The sequence below is a fragment of the Trichosurus vulpecula genome, chromosome 4, assembly GCF_011100635.1.
Source record: "Trichosurus vulpecula isolate mTriVul1 chromosome 4, mTriVul1.pri, whole genome shotgun sequence".
NCBI lineage: Eukaryota > Metazoa > Chordata > Mammalia > Diprotodontia > Phalangeridae > Trichosurus > Trichosurus vulpecula.
The window spans coordinates 398,010,803-398,033,672 of NC_050576.1; the positions used below are offsets into that span (position 1 = coordinate 398,010,803).

The 22,870-nt window shown below is 41.0% G+C and overlaps 1 protein-coding gene across 2 annotated transcripts in view; it reads left to right on the forward strand.

Annotated features, from left to right (window-relative positions):
- Positions 1-780: 780 nt before the first annotated feature.
- UXS1 (UDP-glucuronate decarboxylase 1) overlaps positions 781-22,870 on the forward strand; it is a 146,768-nt gene continuing 124,678 nt past the window's right edge. The window contains exon 1 of one of the 2 annotated variants that reach the window (XM_036757720.1): positions 781-995. In XM_036757720.1, the coding sequence (XP_036613615.1) occupies positions 899-995 (97 nt within the window). In that variant the 5' untranslated portion in view covers positions 781-898. The remainder of the gene's footprint in view (positions 996-22,870) is intronic. The other variant, XM_036757721.1, reaches the window with a different exon arrangement.

A 22,870-nucleotide genomic window follows, 5' to 3' on the forward strand; every position in this document is an offset into this window, starting at 1 on the left:
ATTTTTTGGAGAGTTAGTTGTTAAACATTTACAAACACACCCTTATCTCTATACCCCCAATTCCTGGGTTATTTCAGAGTTCAACCCTGACTAGCAAGGCTATCCTTAGTAAAACCATTTATACAGAATGTGATTTGAAGAGTTATAGATAAAAGCCCCTGTCCACAAATCACTTCCTTTCCCAGGCGCAACAACACAACTATACGTTAAATTCTAGCAGTCCCTGTGAAAAGTTTCATTTATCAACTGGGAACCGTGGACCAGATACGCTATGTGTGCCAGGCTCAGGTTTATCCTATTTATGCTGTTATGCTAGAAAGCATGAGGAAAATAATAAAACATAAAAATAAAAACTTTCCTGCGACGTTCTCAAAGGATATGAGTAAATTAACTGCAGAGAGAAGGGGCTATGCAAGGATGAAAAGCAAGCATGAATGCTCAAAAGCTCTGAGTTTCCTCGTGTCATCAGGGAGCATCTTTTCTGAAATTAACCAAAAGTTAAGCTTGCCAGACAGAACCCGCAGGGCTGGTGAAAAAGACAAGACCAGACAGATGAGAAGGCGTGGTCAAGAAGCACAGTTTTACGCATGCGTACACCACTTGAAGTCGGACACTTACCCGCTCCCAACATTCTTTGATGACCGGAGGGGCGGGGGAAAGAGGTGGTTCCTGCGCCTGCGGGTTGGGGGCGGGGAGTAAAGGAGAGGGAGGAACTGAAATTGCGCCTGCGTATTAGTGTCTATCGGCAGGAAGCCTCTGGCGCTGAGGGGCGGAGATTTCAAGGCTGGGTGGCAGAGGGAGGAGTTTACTCGGGCCGCTGCCGCCCTGCCGCGCGCATTGTGCAGCAGGCGGGTCCCCGCGCGCGCGGCAGGGTCCTGGGCTCTCGCTGCTCCCAGGGATGGTGAGCAAGGGGCCGCTGCTACGCCTGCTGACTACCGTCAACCGGAGGAGGATGAAGCTGCTAGTGGTCATCGCCTTTGTCGCCTACGTAGCCTGTAAGCGTGTGTTGGTGGGGATGAACCCCCATTCATTCATTGCTGGGCACTCGTGGATGGGGGGGAAAGGAGGCGGTGGAGGGGAGAGTGGTAGACGAGGTTCTCTTTTCCCCTCTGCTATGGGGAGTCCTTCTGGGCGGGGAGGGGGGAGGGATGGGAGAAGTGAGTGGCACTGCTGAGGCAGGAGGTAGTGTAGCTGTGGTTGCCTACACACTGCATTCTGAGTGGTGGTGGGGAGTGAAGAGTGTGTGTGTGTGTGTGTGTGTATGTGTATGTGTGTATATGTGTGTGTGTGGTGGGTGCATGCTTCACGGGTGCAGGCGCTTTTAGCCTGGAGTGTGCTTTTCCAGCTTTCTAAGGCTTCCTTAACACACCTGGATCTACCTGCTCTTCTCACCCCTCCCTCCCCAAACCTCCTTTCTCCCTCCTCCCCGCTTTCCAGGAGACTCGGCGATTTTTGCTCTCTCCAAGTAATCTGCGAGCAAACTTCAGCACTTCAGCCCAGACCAACTGAGACCGCTTTAGGCCCCGTAGGGAAGAATGCAACCTGTGTAGAGTTAACCGTGAACTTGAGACATGGAAAGGGGTGGGGGGGGAGGACGACAGACAGGAGGCGTGTCTGCATTCGAAGGGTGGTGGAGCAGGGTGCAAGTTGGTATCTAGGAGAGATGGACGCGGAATAGGGGTCATTTAGGGCCGTAATGGTTAGATAGGGGCTTTTTCTTCTATTACCTGGAGCCCTCTTTTTCGAGTATAGACGAATCCGATGGCCACGGAGGACTGAAATACTGTTGCCTCAAATTCCTCATTTTCTTGCTCAGCATCTCCTCCCGACCCCTCATCCCCTTTCAGGAAAGAGAGGGGGTGTTTTTGTGTGTGTGTGTGTGTGTGTGTGTGTGTGTGTGTGTGTGTGTAGAGAAGAGTCTGCTTACTGTGTGTGTTGAATGGAAGTCGAGCAGAGAGTAGCAGAAGAGGCTGGCAGAGCTCAGCTGCTCTGCAAGTGCCCGGTTAATGCCCTTTGGGAGTCTCTCTGGGTAACAGCTCAAAAAAGCCCTCCTTCTTTGTTGTTCTAGTCTAGAGAGAGTTGTGCGGCGCACAGCCACGGAACCCCGTAACACCCGCAGACAGTCATCGGTGTTTATTAAATAGGATAAAAATACTGTGCAGTTGGCAGAATCTACCGAGCTTAGTGTTTACACTGCAGGGAAATTACTCAGCATTTAACTATTCTCGTGCTAAATTTTACTCACCAAGCCGAACTCTCCTTCCTTCCCTGTTCTCTCCCCTCTGGGAGCCAGAGTGGATCACTAATGGTGTGTCCAACCTTTCCTGGATTTGATTTAGAGACTAGGTTGAGCCAGCTGCTAGTGTTACATGAGTATTTAACTTTTTCCTGGGTTCGATTCAGAGTCTTTGAGTTGAGCTGGCAGTTGTGTTACATGTGTATCCAACCTTTTCCGGGGTTCGAGGTAAGTCTCTGGGCTGAGCCGGCAGTTAGTGTTACAGAAATAAGAGTGTGGACAGGCTCTTAGTTCTTCCTGGGGAGCTGGGTTCCTCTATCTGAGTAGCTTTTTCATTGGGTGCTACCTGGTAAGTCCTCAAGTAAGAAAGGAAACATTACTTCAAGGACTATAAAGTGATGGGATTATTTTGATGAGAGATAAATCTTGAAAAAAGGAAGAGTGAAGAGTATTGGGACTGATCAGAGTGTAGGTAGGGCTTGCTTTTTTTTTCCCCCAGTGGCTGTGGTTTTAGTTTGTCATCAGTGTACAGCTCTGCTCAGGAAAGACATCCTGCTGACTTAAGAAATGTGACCGGGGTTTTTGTTGTTGTTTTGGTGGCGGTGGTGTATGTAGGGTATTGGGGGGTGGGGAGCATGACAGTATTGGTTAGAAAGCATTTTTTCAAGGAAGACATTTATCAAGCACCTGCTCTGTTTTAGGCACTCTTGTGGGCACTGGAGATGCATATGCAAAACCAAGAACCAAGAATGAAATGAAAGTAGTTGTCTGTAGTTCCCTTCAAGGAGAAACCACTAGACAGACACACAAACAGACATGAAACCACTTACTCTCCCAACCAAGTGGGTATGGTTCCAGGGGAGACTGCAGATTTGGGGAAGTTGCCTTTTTTGTGGTACAGCCTCTCATGATGGGCAGTGGACAAGATGTGATTAAATGTTCAATTGTGAGGTACAGACTAACCTCCTGTAGGAGTGAGGAGGGGGTGGTTGGAGAGACTTCAAGTCTTCATAGAGAGAATGAGAGGGCCCTGAGCTAGGCTTTCAGATGTGGATAGAAGTGAGACAGGAAAAGTAGAGCATTCAAGGTGAGAACTCCTAGTTCACTAAGGTTTGAAAACAGAAGAGTTTGTTTGAAGAGGTAAGAAATAGGGAGTGATTGAAGATATTGAGCAGACTAAAGTTTTTTTGGTACAGCACCTTGAATATCTGGCAAAAAGAGTTTGAGCTTTACTTGGCAGGTAATAAGGACCCTCTGAGGATTTTGGTGTGGAGGAGTGAAATGACCAGCTTTATACAAAAGAAGATTAATCTGACAGTGAGGTACAGACTGAATTAGTGAAGAAGAGAACCTCTAGTAATGGAGCTAGGCTGACTTTTAGGAGGCTGAATACTTATTTCATTAAATAATGAGAGCCTAGAGTTGGGTAGTGGCAATGTAGAATGTAGATGTATAGTGTAGAATGTAGATGTACAATGTAGAAAAAAATCGAATCTGAGATACATTTTGATGGAGAAATTAACAGGACTTGACAGTGATTGATTTGAAGCTGAGGTATGAGAGGGATGAGTCAAATGTCCAAGACAACAAAGTTGGGAAGGCAGAATCTGGTTTGGAGGAAATGATTTCAGCTTTGGACATATTGAGTTGGAGGTAATGGTGAGACATCCCAAAGGAAGTGCCTTTGAAATTTCATTAGCCATTACCTTGCTTTGACTCTGAATACAAAAAATTGGCAAGCACGTGTGATTCCTCTTTGTGTGAGAAGATCAGGGAGTCAGAGATTTGATAGCTGAGTTTATATCTTGTCCGTCTTTGTTCTTGTCAGTTAATAATTTGTTCCCTTCCTATATTCAAAATCTTTGTAAGGCCTTACTTGAAAACCTCCCTTCAAATACACAGATGACACATCAGTTTTCCTTCTCCTTTCTCATATTTCTCCTGTCCTTTGAGACACTGTTCGATATCATGTTGCCCCAGTGATTCTTTTGACCCACATTGATCTCTTTGTGTCCTGACCTTCTGTGGCACTTATGTGCTGTTTTTCTAAGAGCCTCAAGGTTTGACTCACCTGCTCACTTGAATCTTTGCTACCACTCTTTTGGGGGGGGGGGAACGCGGGGGGAAGCAATCAGGGTCAAATGACTTGCCCAGGTTCACACATCTAGTGAGTGTCTGAGGTTGGATTTGAACTCAGATCCTTTTGACTCCAGGATGGGTGCTCACTCCATTGCACCACCTAGCTGTCCCATGTTAACACTCTTTTCCACCTGAGTTTCTCAGAGCCCAGGTCCCCTGTGGAAAGGGTGACAGGTTTTCATTTCTCACATTTCATGCTGTCCCTTACAGAGACACATGACTCTTTTTAAGTTTTGTTTTAAGGATTTTTACTGCTAGTAGCTACAGAGAAGCAGAAGTTTTAAAATTAAACTTATAAGTAAACTTTTAAAATTGATAGTCTGAAAAGACTTCTTTAGTACATTATCTCTCTGGTCTCTAAGTAAGTTGACCTAACTTGAGTCACTGTCTTCCAGCTGCCTATTGGATGTCTTGAACTGGGTGTCCTGTAGATATCTTAAATTCATCATGTCCAAAACTGAACTCATTATCATTCTTCCAAAAAAAACTCTTCCCTCTTTTTACTCTCTAGGCAGTCTTTAAGGTACTGAGATTTCATCCTCATTCCTCACTCCCTCACCCCACTATATCCAATCTGTTACTAAATTCTCTTGATTTTTACCTTCTCTCATCTTGCCACCACCACCACTGGTGCAGACCAGAATTACATCATCCAATGACACTGGCCTCCTTGCTGTTCCTTACATAGGACACTCCATCTCCCTGACTCCTAGAATTTTTGTTGCCTGTCCCCTATGCCTGGCACTTTCTCCTTTTTTCCTGGCCTTCTGGACTTCTTCAGGCCCCAGCTAAAATCCTACCTTCTGTGAGAAGCCTTTTCCAAGATCCCCTTTAATGTTGGTGCTTTCCCTATGAGATTATCTCCAGTTTATCCTGTCTATGTCTTCTTTGCATGTTGTTTGCATGTTGCCTCCTTTATTGGAGTGTGAGTTCCTATTGGACCATGAGCAAGGGTTATTGTTTGCCTTTCTTTCCATGCTCTGCATTTTGCACAGTATTTGGCACTCAGTAGATGCTTAATAAATGCGTCTGACTTTCTCTGATTCAGTTTCTGGTCTTTGTTTTGTCCAATTCATCAAACATTTATTAAGTACTAATCCCAGTAAGAGCAAACACCTATTCCAGGTGTTTGAGATCTACAAATTTTAGAAAAGACATGAGCCACACCTTCTTCGAACTTAGATTCTCTTTGGAAGATTTGATATATCCAATGTAGCTATAACATAGAAGTTCATTAGAGAGGCACAAGCACAGTACTTTGTGAGAAATTCAAGGAGCGGAAGTTTATAGCTGAGAAAGTAGGGTGTGTGTGTGAAGGGGGAGGAGAATCAGAGAAAGCATCATAGAGGGGATGGACTTTGGATTAAGCTTTCAAAGAGGATTGGAATTCAGTGGTCAGGACTGGGTTTTGAATGCCTGGTAGAAGGATGATGGTAGGCAGTATGAAGCCACTGAATATTTTAAAAATAATAATAACATTATTATAGATCTTTTTTTATATCACCTACATTTCTCAATTGAATCCCCCACCCCCTTGGAGAGATACCCTCTAAAAATAAAAGAATAAAGGTGGGCGGGGGGGAAGTACAATAAAACTAACCAACACGTGGAAAAAGTCTTACATGCAGAGTTAAATACATCACATATATACCCTTTGCAACCTGGCTTATTTGTACCTTTCTGGTCTTATGTTTGAATCCTCTCCACTTACTGTATGATCCAGCAAATATGGACCTCCTCAATGTTCCTTGAGCAATATAAATATACTCTATTGAACTTTTGCCTTTTCGCTGGTTCTCCCCCATGCCTGGAACGTTCTCCCCCTTTATGTCTGACTACTAGATTCCCTGGCTTCCTTCAAGACTCAGCCCAAATTCTACCTTCTGTAAGAGATGTTTCCTGGTTTCTCCCTTCCCTCCTCTCCCCTCTTTGTGACTTCCCTCTGAGATTACTTCCCATTTACTTACATTTTATTTATTTTATATGTATATGATGGTTTGCTCCAAACCCCTTACTCCCCAGAATATGAGCTTCTTGAGGCCAGGGATCTGTTTTTGCCTTTCTTTTTATCCCTAGTTTTTAGCATAGTACCTGGCATGTAGTATGTGACTGACAGATGCTTGTTGACTGACTTTACAGCCTTACCTCTTCAGGAGAGGTACCTTCTCATAATCTATTTGGGGCCAAGCTTGGTCATTGTAATTTCACAGTATTCCTTTTTTGATTGTTATCTTGTCCTTATTTACATAGTTGTAATCATGTATGTTGTTTTTCTGGTTCTGCTTACTTAATATTACTTTAGTTTTTATAAATCTTTTCATGTGCCTCTGTATTCATCATTTCATGATTTCTTACAGGCTATTGAAAATTTTGGAGCAGAGGCCAGGTCTTTGCCTTTAGACTAGCAGTGGTATAAGAGATCAGTTGGAGGTGGGAAGGCCCTTTAGGCCTTCACTTATCTGGGCAGGGGGTAGTGAGGTCCTGTATGAGGGTGCTTGCAGCAGGAACAGAAAGGAGTCAGGAGAGTGAATGAAATTTCCATGGGAGGGAAAGTAGAGAGAGCCAAGAGATCCAAGTGAAGAGGCTTGGAATGGCACCCAGTCTTGATCCCTAAGGGACAGGGAACAATGAATCGAAAGCTAGAAAAGGGAGTATGGTGTCATGGAAGCCAAGGAAGAGGAAGATATCTTCAGTAGTTTGCTGATCTATTTATTGTATCTCATGAGGTCTAGTAGGAAGGGGACTAAAAAAAATACCTGATGACTATTAGATTTGATGATCAGGAGTTCATCTCTTCAAAGAATGGCTTCAGTGAATTGGGGGAGAGATTAGAAGCCAAAATGCCTAGAATTAGGGAGAAAGTAGTTAGTGAGGAAGTGTTGAATTTAGATGACTTTTCAAGACATTTGATTATTAAAGAGGAGAGAAATGGGATCCTGGTTGAATAAGATTGAATGAAGATTGTAGAGATCTAATGCGATCTAAGGGAAAATAAATACTTATTCCAGTCAGGGGACCTGAGTTTGATTCCTGCCTTTGACAGTTACTACCTGTGTGACCTTGGGCATGGTACTTAACTCCATAGGCCTCATTTTCTTTTTGTGTACAGTAAGGAATTAGAACTAGATAACTTTTTGAACCGTCTACCAGTTCTGCAGCTTATAATGGTATTACTCTATGTCCCATGTGTGTGTAGACAGTTGGGGAAGAACCTGTAGAGGAAGAGAGATTGACAGTGTGTATGACCAGGGAAGTGACTCCTGGAGTAAGGCCCTGGAAGAGCGAAACTGGGTGAGAGCAACAGTACAGGTGAAGGAATGTTCCTCACGAAAGAGTAGGGATTCTGGTTACTTACTTACTGTCCTTACTTTCTGAAATTTACTTATCAGAACATGTTTCCTTCAGTAGCTACTTCAGGGCCAGAGACCATTTCATTTATTGGTAAGGAACAGCAAGAAGAATAAATTACGCAAAGGGAAAAAGTACACAATTTCATGGACAAGGGAAGTAATGTGTAATAAGACTGGCAACAAAGAAATTTATATTTGCTTCTAGAAGCAATAGAGAGCCATTGGAATTTAGTGAATAAGGAACTGGAATGGTTAGAGCTACACTTTAAGAAAGTCACTTTAAAAGCTAGGTGGAGGATGGATTGGAGAGGAAAGCAACTTGAGGTAAAGAGACTACTTAGGAGGCTATTGTGATAATCCGGGTGAGATGGGATGAGCATGTGAACTAGGACTGTGATTGCAGAGAGACGGAATCGTATGTGAGAGACGTTCTGGAGCTAGAAGTGATAAGGTTTGGGAAGTTATTGGATATTTGAGGTGAGAGAGTGCGTGACCTTGGGCAGGTCATTTAGATCCTCAATTTCTTCATCTGTAACATGAAGTGATTGATTTCAATTTGGATTACGTTATTATTGTTCAGTCACTTTTCATTCGTGTCTGACTCTTCATGACCCCGTTTGGGATTTCCTTGGCAAAGGTACTGGAGTGGTTTGCCATTCCTTTTCTAGCTCATTTTACAGATGAGGAAACTAAGGCAAACAGGGTTAAGTGATTTGTCCAGGGTCACATGACTATTGTCTGAGGACAGATTTGTCTTCCTGAAACCAGAACTAGTACTCTACTGCATCATCTAGCTGCCCTAGATAAAGCATTTTCTCTAACTCCTATGTACTAGGTATTTATTGTGTTATGCTAGGGGCAAGGGGTAGTGTTCAGGGAAAGGGGAGGGGATACAAAAGCAAGTTAGCAGGACAGTCTCTGTCCTCAAGGAGTTTGTATTCTAATGAGAGAAGAAAGCACATAAGGGAAGGCTCTAAGAAGAGGTAGGACCTGAGGTCTGATGAGGAACAAGAAGAAGCAAAAGCCCTAAGGGTCCTTTTAGCTTTAAATCTTATTATCTATGAAATAATCAAGTTCTGTGTAGCAGGGATCTAATGTGTGGTCACGCTTGCATGTGACTGAGACGTATGAGGAGTGGAGAATTAATGTCTGAATGGCCCTCATCATAAATATTTGAGTCCTGGAGGATGAAGGCAGGCAATGGGGTAGAGAGGAAGTTGTGAACCAGATGCTAAAGTCATTTAGAAATGTGGAAGAATGAGTGACATGGATGTCAGTAGATGACAGAAATAAGAATGGAGAGTGGATGGTATAAATAGACTGGATAGACTTCAAAGGGGGATCAATTATTGAGAGATGTGGCTAGAGGAATGGATTGGAAGTGGGAGGCTGGGAGTTTGCCATTCCTTCTTCCTATGCCTTTGTGTGTAGGGGTGGGAAGTGGGAGGAGAAACCTCCTCTGTAAGTGTTAGAAAGAATGCAGTGTCCTCAAGGGATAGTTAATATTGAGGGAAAGCAAGTAGCTTGAAACGCTGGAGGACCTGGTGTAGAGTTTGAGAGTGAGGAATAGGCACTCATTGGGTCCTGGGTCAAAGACGGGGCTAGCTAGTTAGAATAGGGATGATGATTTGGGGATTCCTTAAAATTTAAGGAAATAAGAATGTATAAGTAGGATTCTGGAAACCGTTTTGGGGAGGTGTATTAGAATGGCCTCTTGGCAGTTGAAAGGAAATACTCTGTCAGAGAATTTAGACAATAGGGCAACTTGCAGTTAACCTAATCACAAAGTTCTAACAACTATAGAATCCTTGTGGTTGAGTTCCTGCTTTTGTCTTGACTGCATCTGTAGGGCTTCCTGGGACGGGAGGGGCTGGGAGCCCTACCCCCAGTGTTCTGTCATCCACCATTCTCTAACCTCTCCTACCACACCCCATCTCTGAGTGGTTCATCTGTTTCCTCTTCCCCAGGGTACTTTATTTCCACAGGCCTTTTACAAATACTCTCTCTGATCACACAAAGCCTTGGGTGAGTACTGTTGCTATCCCCACTTTACAGATGAGGAAAATGAGGCAGAAACAGATAAAGTTACCTGCCTAGGGTCATACAGCTAGCAAGTACCCGAGGCTAGGTCTTTTTGACTTTAGGCAACTCTTCCCTTCCCAGTTCTTTCTCTGGTGCCACCTTGCAGTCTCTAAAAGGGACCTTAGAATGTTTTAGTCCAGTAATTCCCCAGCTTGTGAGCTACAGGTCCGTTATTGCTGGACAGGTTCCTAAACCCATATATATACCGTACATTATCATTTTGATACCTATTTAAATCCAAGAAACTACACTATGTAACATGCTGTTCTAAACATGCATACTTCCTGTTGGTTGAATGAAATTATCTCAGTCATATAGATATTGCTGTTTTTTCAGCTGTTGTTCATAGGTATTGTGGTCAATGAAATATACATTTATTTAAAGGAATTACTGAATTCATAGCAGTTTTCCATCACTAAGGGTTCATTTTCTTACTCATTGGATACTAATAATACAGCTATTATTATTGTGGAGGTCCCCAAGGTTTTTTATGTATAAAAGAAGGTACATATATTCAAAAAGGTTGGTAACCACCAAGCTCCTTTTACATGGGGAAACTGAGTTTTCTCTGAAGTTAAGTGATTTGCCCAAGTTAGACAGGTAAATTAAGTAGCAGAATCAGAATTCCAACTCAGGTTTGCTGACTCCAAACCCGCTGGGGTGTCCTCTCACCTCAGTAACTGTCTTATTTATTTATCTTTGTGTCTGTTTCAGGTCCTTGCACCTCAGTGCCACTACCTAGTGGGTATTTAAATAAATGTTTGCTAAATGAATGAATGAGAGGGCAGCAGGATTTCCTAGGAGAGTTCATTTACATCTCAGACAGACTCCAGCTTGGTGCCTCATTCTCACAGCACATCCTGCTTCACAGAAGCAAGTCACCTTAGGTTATTCCCTGACATTTGGCACTAGATCATAGATATCCTCATGTTAGTCTCAGATTGTTTCATATGCATTTTTTCTCAGTTCTATTTGAGAGCAAGGCATAAGCCATTTTTGTATCCCCGCTGCATCTAGGACAGCATGTAGAAGGCACATATTTGGAGCTCAATAAATACTATTTGGATTAAGTACTAAAAGATGCAGTGTCCTGACTCTCCCAGTTTTCCTCTAATTGGTTCAGAATACTCCTTTCCACTAGCTTGTTCATAACACTGGGTCTCTGACATGAACTCTTGAAAAATGGGGATTTCATTTATTCCGGTGTGCTCATTATGCCCCAGTTCAACTATAAGAAAACAATTTGATTGCCTCATAGCATCTATAATGGAATTTTATCTGTAGCACTTTTTTTTCTTAAATTAAAAAAAATCTAATAGAAAGATTTTAATTTATTGGTCTTTTTTTTTTGCTTTTATATCATTCTCATTTCTAAATATATACTCACCCCCACCTCTATTCAGTAAGCCATCCTTTATAACAAAAAAATAAAGATGGAAAAAAATAACATTTCAGCCAAATTAAACCCATCTCTGCTAAGGAGGGAAGGAGTGAACTCCTTGTTCTCTTTCCTCTTCCTGTGATCATCTCCGTCATCTTACCTAGTTACTCTTTATCTTTCTTCTTTTTGAATCAATCTTAGTCAGACTTGAAATAAACAGAAATCCAAGCGTTGGTCCCCTCTTCCCCTGCTTACAATAAGATCCCCCAAACCTATGTATAAACTTTGTTCACTTTTCAGGAACATATGACTTGCACAACTTGATGTTTATCTGTATGTACTAGATTTTGGGGCTTAGTCTGTTAATTCTCCATTATGCATATTAATGGGAGTAGGCCCATAGTTAATCTAAAAGGCATATTTGGCTTTGGAATGCATTATAATTTTTTTTAAACTGCAGATGAACCTTTTACATTATGTTTAATTCATTAAAGTAAACTTATTCCTTGAGTACACACCAGCTGGGTGCAGAGAACATCCAGGCATAAACTAGATGGCATCTGGGATTTTGGAAAAAAATGCCATGGATAATCTACAAAGTAGAGGGCCTGGATGTAGGTTACAGAGATGAAATTCAACTAGGTTTGTGTGTTTGTTGTTGTTCGGTCATTTTCTAGTTGTCTAACTCTTTGTGACCCCCTTTGGGTTTTCTTGGCAAAGATACTAGAGTGGTTTGCCATTTCCTTCTCCAGCTCTTTTTAAAGATAAGGAGGCTGAGTCAGAGTTAAGTGACTTGCACAGGGTCTCACAGCTACTAAGTGTGGGTGGTTAGATGTGAAATCACAGAGATGAGGCTTCTTGACTCTAGGCTCAGCACACCTACAGCAACTGATGATTTTAAAAGTCTTACAAACATAAGCAGTGTAGGTCTCTTTTCATTTATGGTCAGAATTCTCTAGTATGTTTTGAGTAGAACTTTTAAATGAATAGTTAGGAATTTGGACACTGTGTACCCCATGTACTTGAGTCTTTTTATATAATAAAAGGTATTTAGTTTAGTATGTGATACACACAGGGTTTTTTTGTTTTTAATTCAGGGTCTGTGATTTCATCAATGGGAGAGTACCCAGTGTGGGAAACCCTCCATTGATGCAGGTTGGCAGGTGGCCAGTAATTTAGCTTTTTTTAGACACTAGGAACACTGAGAAGGTAAGTGACTTGCCCACCATCACAAAGCTAGTCTGTGTCAGTGGCAAGACTTAAATGCAGCTGTTCTTGATTCTGATAGTTTTATTAGATTAATCAGGTGTGTTTGTCCTACCTCCATTAAAGTTTTACTTAGCATATCAGTATATGGCATTCAGAGTGGGGCATTAATGTAAGTGAGGGGATGATAAGGGGGAGAACTGCCTGTGAGGATGAATAGTAATATTTTAAAAGAAGAGTTAGCAAGTCAGTCTGCTTACTGGAAAACATCATTTCTAGCTGTGAGCATCAAAATAACCTGATTCCTGTGGAGATGCAGATATTTCTCGATATGAATGCTAGTGACAAACACAAGTTGCCACCTTCTTCAGAGGATGGACCATTTTAAGCAGAAAGACCTTTTGGAATCTGTCTCCTTTCATGCAGTCTTTTTTTTTTTTCAGGAATGTTACTGTTTTTTTTTTTTAATGGATGACTTTTGTCTTTCTTTCACATTCATTTATTTTTTTTAACTTTTTTTAGTAGTATTTTTTCCAATTACATGTAAAGATAATTTTCAACACTTATTTTTGGAAAGATTTTGAGTTCCCAATTTTTCTCCCTGCCCTCCCCCTTCCCCAAGATGGCCAGCAATCTGATATGGGTTCTACCTTCACATTCATTTATGAACATATCTTCCTCACCCTCTTCTCTTTATTTAGCCTTCTCTTGTGCCTAGAATTTAAAAAAAAATGCAGCAAGATCAAACTGACCTTGTTTGACAGCATATATAGCATTCCACATCCGTAGCCTCCTCCCTCTCCAGTGAAAGGGGAGAGGTGTATTTGCTCATCTCCTCTGGGAATTATAGCTGCTGAGCACTCAATTTTGGTTTCATTGTTCCTTTCATTTAGATTGTTTTTATTGTTTTCACTGTTCATGCAATCTTTACAGAAGAGATCATATCTCACTGCTTTGGGCAGTTAAATATGTCATGGGGTTAGTGTGTCTTCACTCATAGGGTTATTTAGTGGGAAGTGGTAGTAAGGTGAGTGAATTATGAATATCTCAAACTCCACATACTTTCTCCTAGAACTCGGTTGGTATAGTGCAGTGTCTGATATTCCCTCCATTTAATTTTTTTTTAAATGACTGAGCTGAAATCAACTAAGGACCTATGAAGGAAGTTGCTATTCACCTTCAGAGAAAAAACTGATAAACAGAATTACACATAGTATAATTATTTTTTATTATGTGTGTGTAATGACAGCCTTAGGGTGGGGAGGGAAGGAGATAGTTTGGAACTTAAAATGTAAAAAAAAAAATTTAAATTAAAATTTTAAAAATTAAAAAAATAGCAGATGACCTCATTGTGCAGCGACAGAAGGTTATGAGGAACAGAATTTTGTCTCTATTAAAAAGTTTGTAAGAAACTTAAATTGAAATAACATACCTAAGAGTTATTGTTCATGCATTGGTATTTTATGAATTTCAACAAAATTTAAGTCCCTAATATGTTCAGGATATGCACAATACGGAGCTAGAGGGTGAAGTCAAGATGTGAAGACTCCTCTGAGGGAGCTTTGAATTCACCATCCAACTTCAGCATTTCTCATTAATAATGTCTGTAGGATTTAGAGTTAAAAGGAAGAGCTCTAGTTGAAACCAAAGAAACAGAGCTGGAGAGTTGAAGTAATTTACCCAAGGGGGGAAGGGTATAAGGAAAGGAATAAGCATTTACACCGCAACTACTACGTGCCAGACACTGCTAAAAGCTTTACCAATATCTCATTTGATTTTAAAACAAGCTTATGAGATAGGTGCCTGCATTACAGTTGAGAAAGCAGTTGAGGCAGACAAAGGTTATGTGACTTGCCCAGGGTCACACAGCTAGTAAGTGTCTGAAGATGGATTTGAATTCAGATCTTCCTGTCTCCAGACTCAGGGTTCTATCCACTGAGCCACCTAGCTGAGTCACACAGGTCCTAAGTAAACAAGGGTTGTAGCTAATCCAGGACACTTGATTCCTTCTTTTGTACAACTAAATCAGTTTCTCCCCCTCATTATAGCTCTTAATGTGAGAATTAGTGTCTAAAATAGCACTGATGTTCCTAGTTTTCTGGATGTTTGTATATAGCTGTACCTGTCATATTGTATACAGTTTATTACTGATCTCTCTCTAACTGTCATCTACACACAGGCTCTACCATTGACTCTCACACATTAAAAAAACAAAGGCCTAAGCTGCCAAAGAATAGCAGAGACTTTGGGCTTGAAGCTAGTCATGATGAGCCAATTCTGTAGGATTACTTAACTCTAAAGCTTGGGAAAAGAAGGGGAGAGGAGCCAGAAGAGCTAATGCTTCTTGGTGGCAAAGAATAGACACAGTTAAAATGGACCTTGGAGTCCCAGTTTATGGAAATCCGAGGTCCTAGCGGGATCAAGGCCATGGGGCTATGGTTGGGACAATCACAGCACAAAAAAATCTTCTTAATTGTAAAGCACCATGTCAACTCTTATTATTAGCCTTTGATCTAATGGGGATGCCTGAAAAACATAGAGGGAGGGGCTGAACGGGTACAGTGAAAAGACTGTAGCCAGAAGGGACCTCAGATTCCATTTAGTCCATTTTACAGATGCAGGAACTGAGAGCTAAGGAGTTGAGGTCAAACTGGTAGGAAGCCCAAGCCCTGCAGCCATTGCCTGGGTGAGAAAGCACTCTACTGTGCCACTTTGCTGCCCTCCCAGAGTCAAGAGGACCTAAGTTCAAATCCGGCCTCAGACACTTACTACTGTGTGACCCTGGACAAGACACTGAACTCTGTTTGCCTCAGTTTCCTCATCAGTAAAAATGAGCTGGAGAAAGAAGTGGCAAACCACTCAAGTGTCTTTGTCAAGAAAACCCCAATCATGGAAGAGTCGGACAAGACTAATTGATTAAACAACAACAACAGCCAATAATGTAATAAGCACTGTCCCAATCAGGGAACCTACAAATAGAAAAGGAAGAAGGTTCCTGCTATCAGAAGGACTCCTGCTTCAGCTGTGGGTTGAACCAAACAGCCTCATATAGGCCTTGCCACTCTTAAGGTTCTTTGATCTTCCTGTAAAGCCAACACTAATGGCTCATGGCATGGCGATGAACATGGATTCAAAAAGGTTTTTTTTGTCTGTGGAATATGAACCTCCAGCAGGTCCTTCCTACCTAGCTTGAAAGAGTAGGGGTCTAGGGATGTTCCACACATATGTGATCATCAAAATGACCAGCTGAGAGAGGTTTATCACCAGGTTGGCCACAAACTGTGTACTAAAATCATAGAGAGGTTTGAATCTGCATGCATGGAGGGCCACACTGATGTCATAGGCCTCTAGATGACTCTGTGAATAGAGGGCAGGACAGTGAATCATATCTGAGTTCCAGCCCTACCTCAGAAACTTGTTAACTGTGTAACCCTGGCCATGTCATTTAATGTCTCCTAGCTTCAGTTTCCTCATCTGTAAAATGGGGATTTTAATTCCACCTACGACACAAGGCTGTGAGGACCAAATAAGGTAATACGTATAAAGCATTTTGTAAAACACCAAGTGCTGCATAAATGCTGCATGTTATTATATTACTGATGAAATCACTGGACCTTAATGTATTGAAGTATCAGAGCTAGCAATGGACCTGACTTAAGAAGATCAAGGTTTTAAATCCTGGTGCTGTTACTAATGGGCACTTGGAGCAAGTCACTAGACTTTGATTTTCTCATCTGTACCTTGTACGGTAGTTGTGAGGTTCAAATGCATTACTTCTCTTTGGAAGCCATAAAGCCCTCTATAAGTGCCAGATGCATTTACAGATATATTTTTCTTTGACAGAGCTTTTCCCCTTCAGTTTTCTTAATGGAAAGATTGATTTTCTTAGCTTTAGGGAAAGTATTTTCTATTGCAACTGTACCAAATCAAAGGTATCATTGCATTTTGTATTTTTTTCCTCTTATCATTGTATTCTGAGGTGAATTTAATTTGAATTCCTTGTAACTAATTCTGTCTTCTCATGTATGTTTACATTTTTTGTTATCGGGAAGTGTTTTTGTCATTAATATTTATCTTCGAAATAAAGAATAGATTTTGTGGGGTTTTTTTTGGCAAAGATCAACAGCAGTCTGCTTCTTGGTCTCTATCACCAACGCAATATTCACAGCACTGATGGTGGCTATGAATATGGTGGCGTACTTCTGAATTGCAAAATATAACAGACTCTCTATATGGAAGACAGAACCAAAACATTTATTCAAACACCAGAAAGCCAAATTCTAACACCAGGAAGCCAAATCCATCACAGCAACAAAGAAGTCCATACACAATAACAATGCAGGGGGCATCACCATCCCAAGGCCTCCCCCGGTCCCCCCTCCTGCCCGGGCCTTCCCACAAACAAACACTCACAGATAGCTGCTGGCTTGCCTGCTTCCTCTCCCTCAGCTCTAACTGCTCTGACCAGCTTCCTCTGTTCTGCTCCACCCTTCCTGTTCCACCCATTCAGGCAAGCTCCTCCCACCACAGACTCATGTGACTCAGGCAGGTCACATGGGCCTATTAATGGAGGGAAAGATCTTCCCATTAAGCAACTCCCATTAAGCAAAAATACATTAACATACAGTCTCTTCCTGTCCTTTCCTGCCTCCTTCCTCCTAACTTTTATGCCTATTCAGATTTAGTGTTTGAGATAGGTTTTTGAATGTTCATTGCTTGGCCTCAGTTTTGTCACCTGTAAAATAAGCTTGAACTAGATGACCTCTGAACTCCCTTCCCTGTTCTGAATTTAAGATTCTGTGAAATAAATATTGATGCCTCTGAGAACTGGGGATGACATGTATGAGAGTGGAATGTGTTTGTCAAATGTTTCCTTGTCCTGCTGTGACCATGCAAAAGCTGGGGAACTTTCCCATGTGAAGAATTGCAAATAGAAGAGTTGCCCTTCAGTTCTGTTTATTTCAGGTTGTTTAGAGATCCTGTTCCCACACTGTAGTATGCAGGTAGTTTTATGTAAATCTTTAGTTAAACATTAAGTTGAGATGGAGAACTTGCTAGTCCGTAACAGTGTATTGGTTCAGGCACAGTACTGAGTGCCTAGGACATAGACAAAGAGGTACGCCATACCAGGAATACAGAAACTGCAAGGAAGTAACACCATGTTAGGGATACAGAATGCTAAAAGTGATACACTGTAGCAGGATACAGACTAGTCACTGTTTAGACCGTCAGGCTTAGGAGGTTCTAAGTATCACTGATGGTTTATATGTTTGTGCTTTATTTTTAGTAAAAAGTGGCTGTCTAATGGGAAATAATTACTTTCCATTCAAACTACTTCATAGTTGCCTGAATTAGTCCCCAACCTTCTCATGGGCATTTTAATGCACACTCTATAACTAAATATTCTGAACTTTCAACACATATATGATAAAGAATGGAACACTGAATTTTCATAATTGCCAAATTAAGTTCACTTCGGGTTATGAGGAAGTACTTAAGGTAAAGGTGTGTCAGCTGAAAGAGAACCCACCTTGTACAGTTTAATAAAAAAAAAAAGCAAAATTTATGTTAGTGGAAGGTGTTCCTTTAGAACAAGGGTTCTTTTAAAAAAATTGATAGCTTTTGTTGTTTATATTGCCAGAATTTTTCCCAGTATTCTTCCCCCTTCTTCTCCCATAGTCATCCCATAAAACAAATAGTATTTTTAAACAGAAAAAAGATAAAGAGGCTTTAAAAAATCATCAAAACCTATTATCGATATAGTGAAAAAGTCTGAAAATATAGTCAGTGTGCCACGCCAGTGAACTTTCCACCTCTGCAAAGGACTGGGCTAGGTGTGTCTTCTCATATCTCTTCTTTTGAGCCAAGCTTGTAGAACAGGGATTGTTAGTCTGAATCGATTTCAGAGTGTTTGTGAATTTGGAAGGGGGAAAATTGCATCTTTACTTCAGTATAATTTATTTCTTTTTATAATTCTATGTATTTTATTTTATGCATTTAGAAACCTTATTCTGAGAAGAGGCCCATAGATTTTACTACATGATTGCCGAAGGGATCCATGTTATACAAATTTAGATAAATGGCTCTCAAAGTCTGATCTGTGTTACTGCCAGTCTTTGAGCATTCCTCCAGGTGGCATTTGGTTTGGCTTGTGGGAGTAAAGTTTACAACATGATGTTTATTATTTTGATTTTAGCAAATTCATTTAACAAGTTTTTATTGAGCAGCTACTATGTTCCTAGTACCATTGGTGCTATGGGGCATAAAAAGTTATTAGATGAAGTCTCTGCTCTAAAGCAAACTCAGAAAGGTTAAATAGCTTTTTTTTTGCTAGGTGTTTGGTATTCATTATGTGTATACCTTATGTCCCCAGGTACCTGTCTCCCTGGCAAGGAAACTTTGATGATGTCCAGACCTTTTCTCCTTCCTCTCCTTTCTGACCCTTTTTTCCTCCCTCTCCCTTCTCCTCACCATCTCCCCATAAAACCTCATACAAACTTGATTTGACAGCTGTACAAGTTCAGTGGTCCATTCTTTATCAAGGATGCATGGAAGAGTCAGGTTGTTTGGAGTCTAAGTTAAAAATGCCTGAGATAATTTTTCATTCATCTAAGAAACTAAAGTATTTTGAAAGCTAGATCCTTTTCCTCTCTCTCCCGCGCTGCCCCACCAGAACAAGTATACACATATATATATTGTGCTTGAAAATATTATGTATATGCATGCATATTTATATCTATTTAGCAAAAATCAAGATATCAAGAGTTTATTTACATATGTATATATATATATGTGTGTAGTATGTATGTGCATGTAAATTAGCATGACCATCTTGGATAGAGACTGGTCTTTGAGTCAGTTTAAGTCACTCCTCTGACACATACTGGCTGTGTGACCCTGGACAAATCACTTAACCCTCTGAGCCCCAGGCAACTCTTGAAGACTTAAATTATTGAGCAAATAGTGCTCTTCATTGGTAGGAGTTTCCTTACGCGAATCTAATTCTCCCTTTCCCTTCCCCCCAAAGTGTGAATATGTATGTGTTTGTGTGTATTAGGCAAGAATGAGAGACAGAGCATAAGAGCAGCTACTATGTACCTAGTACTATTTAGGGTTCGATGAGGCATTGAAAAAAATTAATAGATTGGGAGCTAACAAGTAATTGGGGAGACATAAAATACACATAAGGAAGAGGCAAGCATGTAATGATTGAGTTGCTGGTTCACTATGCATTTCTTGCCTCCCTAACTGCCTAGCTAGCTAGAGTTTATGGCTGTATACACATGTATGTAGAGAGAGTAGCCACTATTCTGTATGTTTCTGTGTGTGTTTCCTTCTGTATGTGTATATACACATATTCACACATAGATATGTAATATAAAATACATTGCTAAATTATTTGGTAAAGAATAGAACAGTATGCTATAAGTTCCCAGTGGAGTGATTCAAATCGTATGTGTAAATGGAGTTACATGTTATATGCTACCATCCTCAGGGAATTCTTCCCAGAGTTACTGAGACTAGAGAGTGCCTAAGGATCTGGCTGACTAGAGGGGAGGAGGGTGAAGATATGAGGGTAAAAAATAATGGTGCAGCATGAATAAAAACACGGTGTGAGAGAGAACTCTAATAAGATGACCTGTCTGATTAGAGAGAAGAGGATGTGTTTTGGGGACTAGTGAAAAATAAGGTTGTATTCACAGGAGAGAGCCAGATTACAGTGGACATTGAAAGCAAGTAGGATTGAAATTTGATGTGCCAGGTAATTAGCAGCCTTTGGCAAGGGGAGTGAACGTGCTAAAATTAGTGATTTAGTTAAAAAAAAATAGATAGATGGATGGACTGACGTATAGAGACTGGCCTAAGAAAGACCAGACAGAAGGCAATTTCAGTAATCTAGGCATGAGGTGATTGGGCAATGGAGAATAGTGGTGGTAGGAATGGAATTGAAGGGATGAAACTGAGACATTTCAAAGGAAAAATCAACAGGACTTGATGACTAATTGGGTTGAGAGTTATAAAGAAGATGCAGTATTCCTGAGTTTGGGCCTAGGTGAAGAGTGATGTATTTTCCATTATTAACTCTTATGTTTTTGTGTTTGTTTGTTTGTTTGTTTGGTCTTTTGGTGGGGGTGTGGGGAGCGTTGCCCAAAACAATCAAGGAGGATGAGAGTGGAGCCTTTTGCTTTGTCCTAATAATGAAAATAGACATTTTATTAAGGAATTTTGTTAAGTTCTGGGGTGGGGGAATGAAAAAAGACATAAGACTGATGGAAAATAATAAAAAAAATTATTAGTGCATAAGAGAGAATTCAAAAATGGCCCAGGAGACTCTAGGAGATAAGCCTCATGGAGGAGGTGCCTCTTCAGCTGAGCCTTAAGAAGAATTTCAGTAGGTAGTAGTAATTGGTGAAGAAGAAGAAGGAGGAGTCCATGGCAAACAGAGGAGATTCAGGGCACAAAAACATGGCAGAGGGAGTAGGCGGAATAATAGCATGTAGGAAGGAAATTACCATGAAATAAGACTCAAAAGGTTGCTTCAAAAGAGGCTATTTGGGAAACTTTTCTTTTGTTATTTCAGTGTCAATTTAATTTTTTCTTCTAAATTTCCTTCTTTTGGTATTGATTTGACAAATATCAGCAAACATGAATATTCCCACAAAGAAGGGGAAAAAGACTTGTACATGAAATTGTAGCTCTCATTTGCATATAGATTGTTTCCTTTTTAAAAGCATATATTTAAATTTAACTTGTTACCCATACTGCCCTGCTTATCTGTATTCCTTCTTAACTTCTGTCCTTTTCTTTGCATTTTTACATATTCCATTGACCCCTTTCTATTAAAAAAAAAAACTATCATTGCTCCCCACAGTACTTCCCAACTAGAAAATAAAACCCCTGCTTTGTAACAAGTATGGGAATAAGGACCAGACCTGCACGTTCACTGATATCCAGATGAGGAAATTCTGAGTGGCACCTTCTCTGCCATTAAGAGTTGCCTAGGGTCATGCAGCCAGTATATGGGGTGGGGGGGTCGCATTTGAACCTAGGTATTCCTGGCTCCAAGGCTAGTTCCCCATCCACTATGCTGCACCGTGTTTCCTCAACAAATTTATCTAGAAACAAAACAAATTCCTGTCAGAAAACAACCCCCGCACCCAACAGTCTGTTGCCTCCTTGCCAGGAGGTAGAAGCATGTTTCATTGTTAGTCTTCTGGAGTTTCATTGTTAACAGTTCTTACATCTTTCCCAGTTTGCCTTTATAATGTATTCATTGTATAAATTGCCCTTCTGGACCTGCTCACTTTCCTGTGCATAAGTTCATACAAGTCTTTTCCTGGTTCCTCTGAATTCATCCTTTCCGTCATTTTTTATAGCTTAGTAACATGCCATTCTATTCATAGACCATCATCTGTTCATTCAGCCCCTAATTGACTTGTGCACCCAACCTCTACCTGGAGATCTCCAAGGAGCCCTCCACCTCTCCAAGCAGGCCATTTGACTTTTGGATAGCTCTAATTGGTAGGAAGTTCTCCGCCCCACCCATGTTAAACCTAAATTTGCTTCCTTGAAACCTGCACCTGTTGCTTTTGGTTCTGCCCCCAAGGCCAAAAGAGAACTGGTATGATCCTACCTCCAAATAATAGCCCTTCAGATACCTAAAGACAGTCTTCATATCTTCCCCAAATCTTCTCTTCTTCAGGCTAAACATGCCCAGCTCCTTAACTGATCCTCATATAATCATGGATTCAAAGGCCTTTCAGGGTCCTGGCTGCCTCCCTCTGAACACTCTAGTTTAGCAATGTCCTTCTTAAACGATGTCGCCCTGAACTGAACATAGTCATCCAGATGAGGACTGACAAGGCAGAGGTACAGAGGAATGCTTTCTATTCCTAAAAGTGATTACCTTGTTAATGTATTCCAAGATTGTGGTGACTTTTCTGGCTACCCTATCATGCTTCTGACTCACTGAGCTTGCTGTCCACTAAAACTCCCAGATCTTTTCCTTTTTTCTTTTTTTTTTCTAGATGTAAAAAAATATTTATTGATAACTTTTGTTTTAACATCATCTGCTTTTCCTGATATATCTTTCCCTCCCTTCCTCCCATCTCCCCAGATCTTTTTCAGTAAAACCGTTCTCTACTCATGCTTTCCCCGTCTTATATCTGGAAAGCTGTTTTTTTTTTTACATCACCTCCTCCCCCCCACCCCTTTCAGTTCCCTCTTATATGTTTTGCTTTTTTGGTTATGGGTTTCCTTTTTTTTAACCATTTGTCAGGCACTACATTCTAAGCACTGTGCTCAGTGCTAGGAATACAAATACAAAAAAAAAAATAGTTCTTACTCTCAAGGGGCTTATAATCTAATGGGGGAAAACAGCACGCAAAAGAAAGAGAGAAAGAAAGAGAGGGTATCCAGTGTCAGGGCATGTTGGAAAAGTCCAAAGCAGTGCTGGTGGGCGAGAAATGAGGAGAT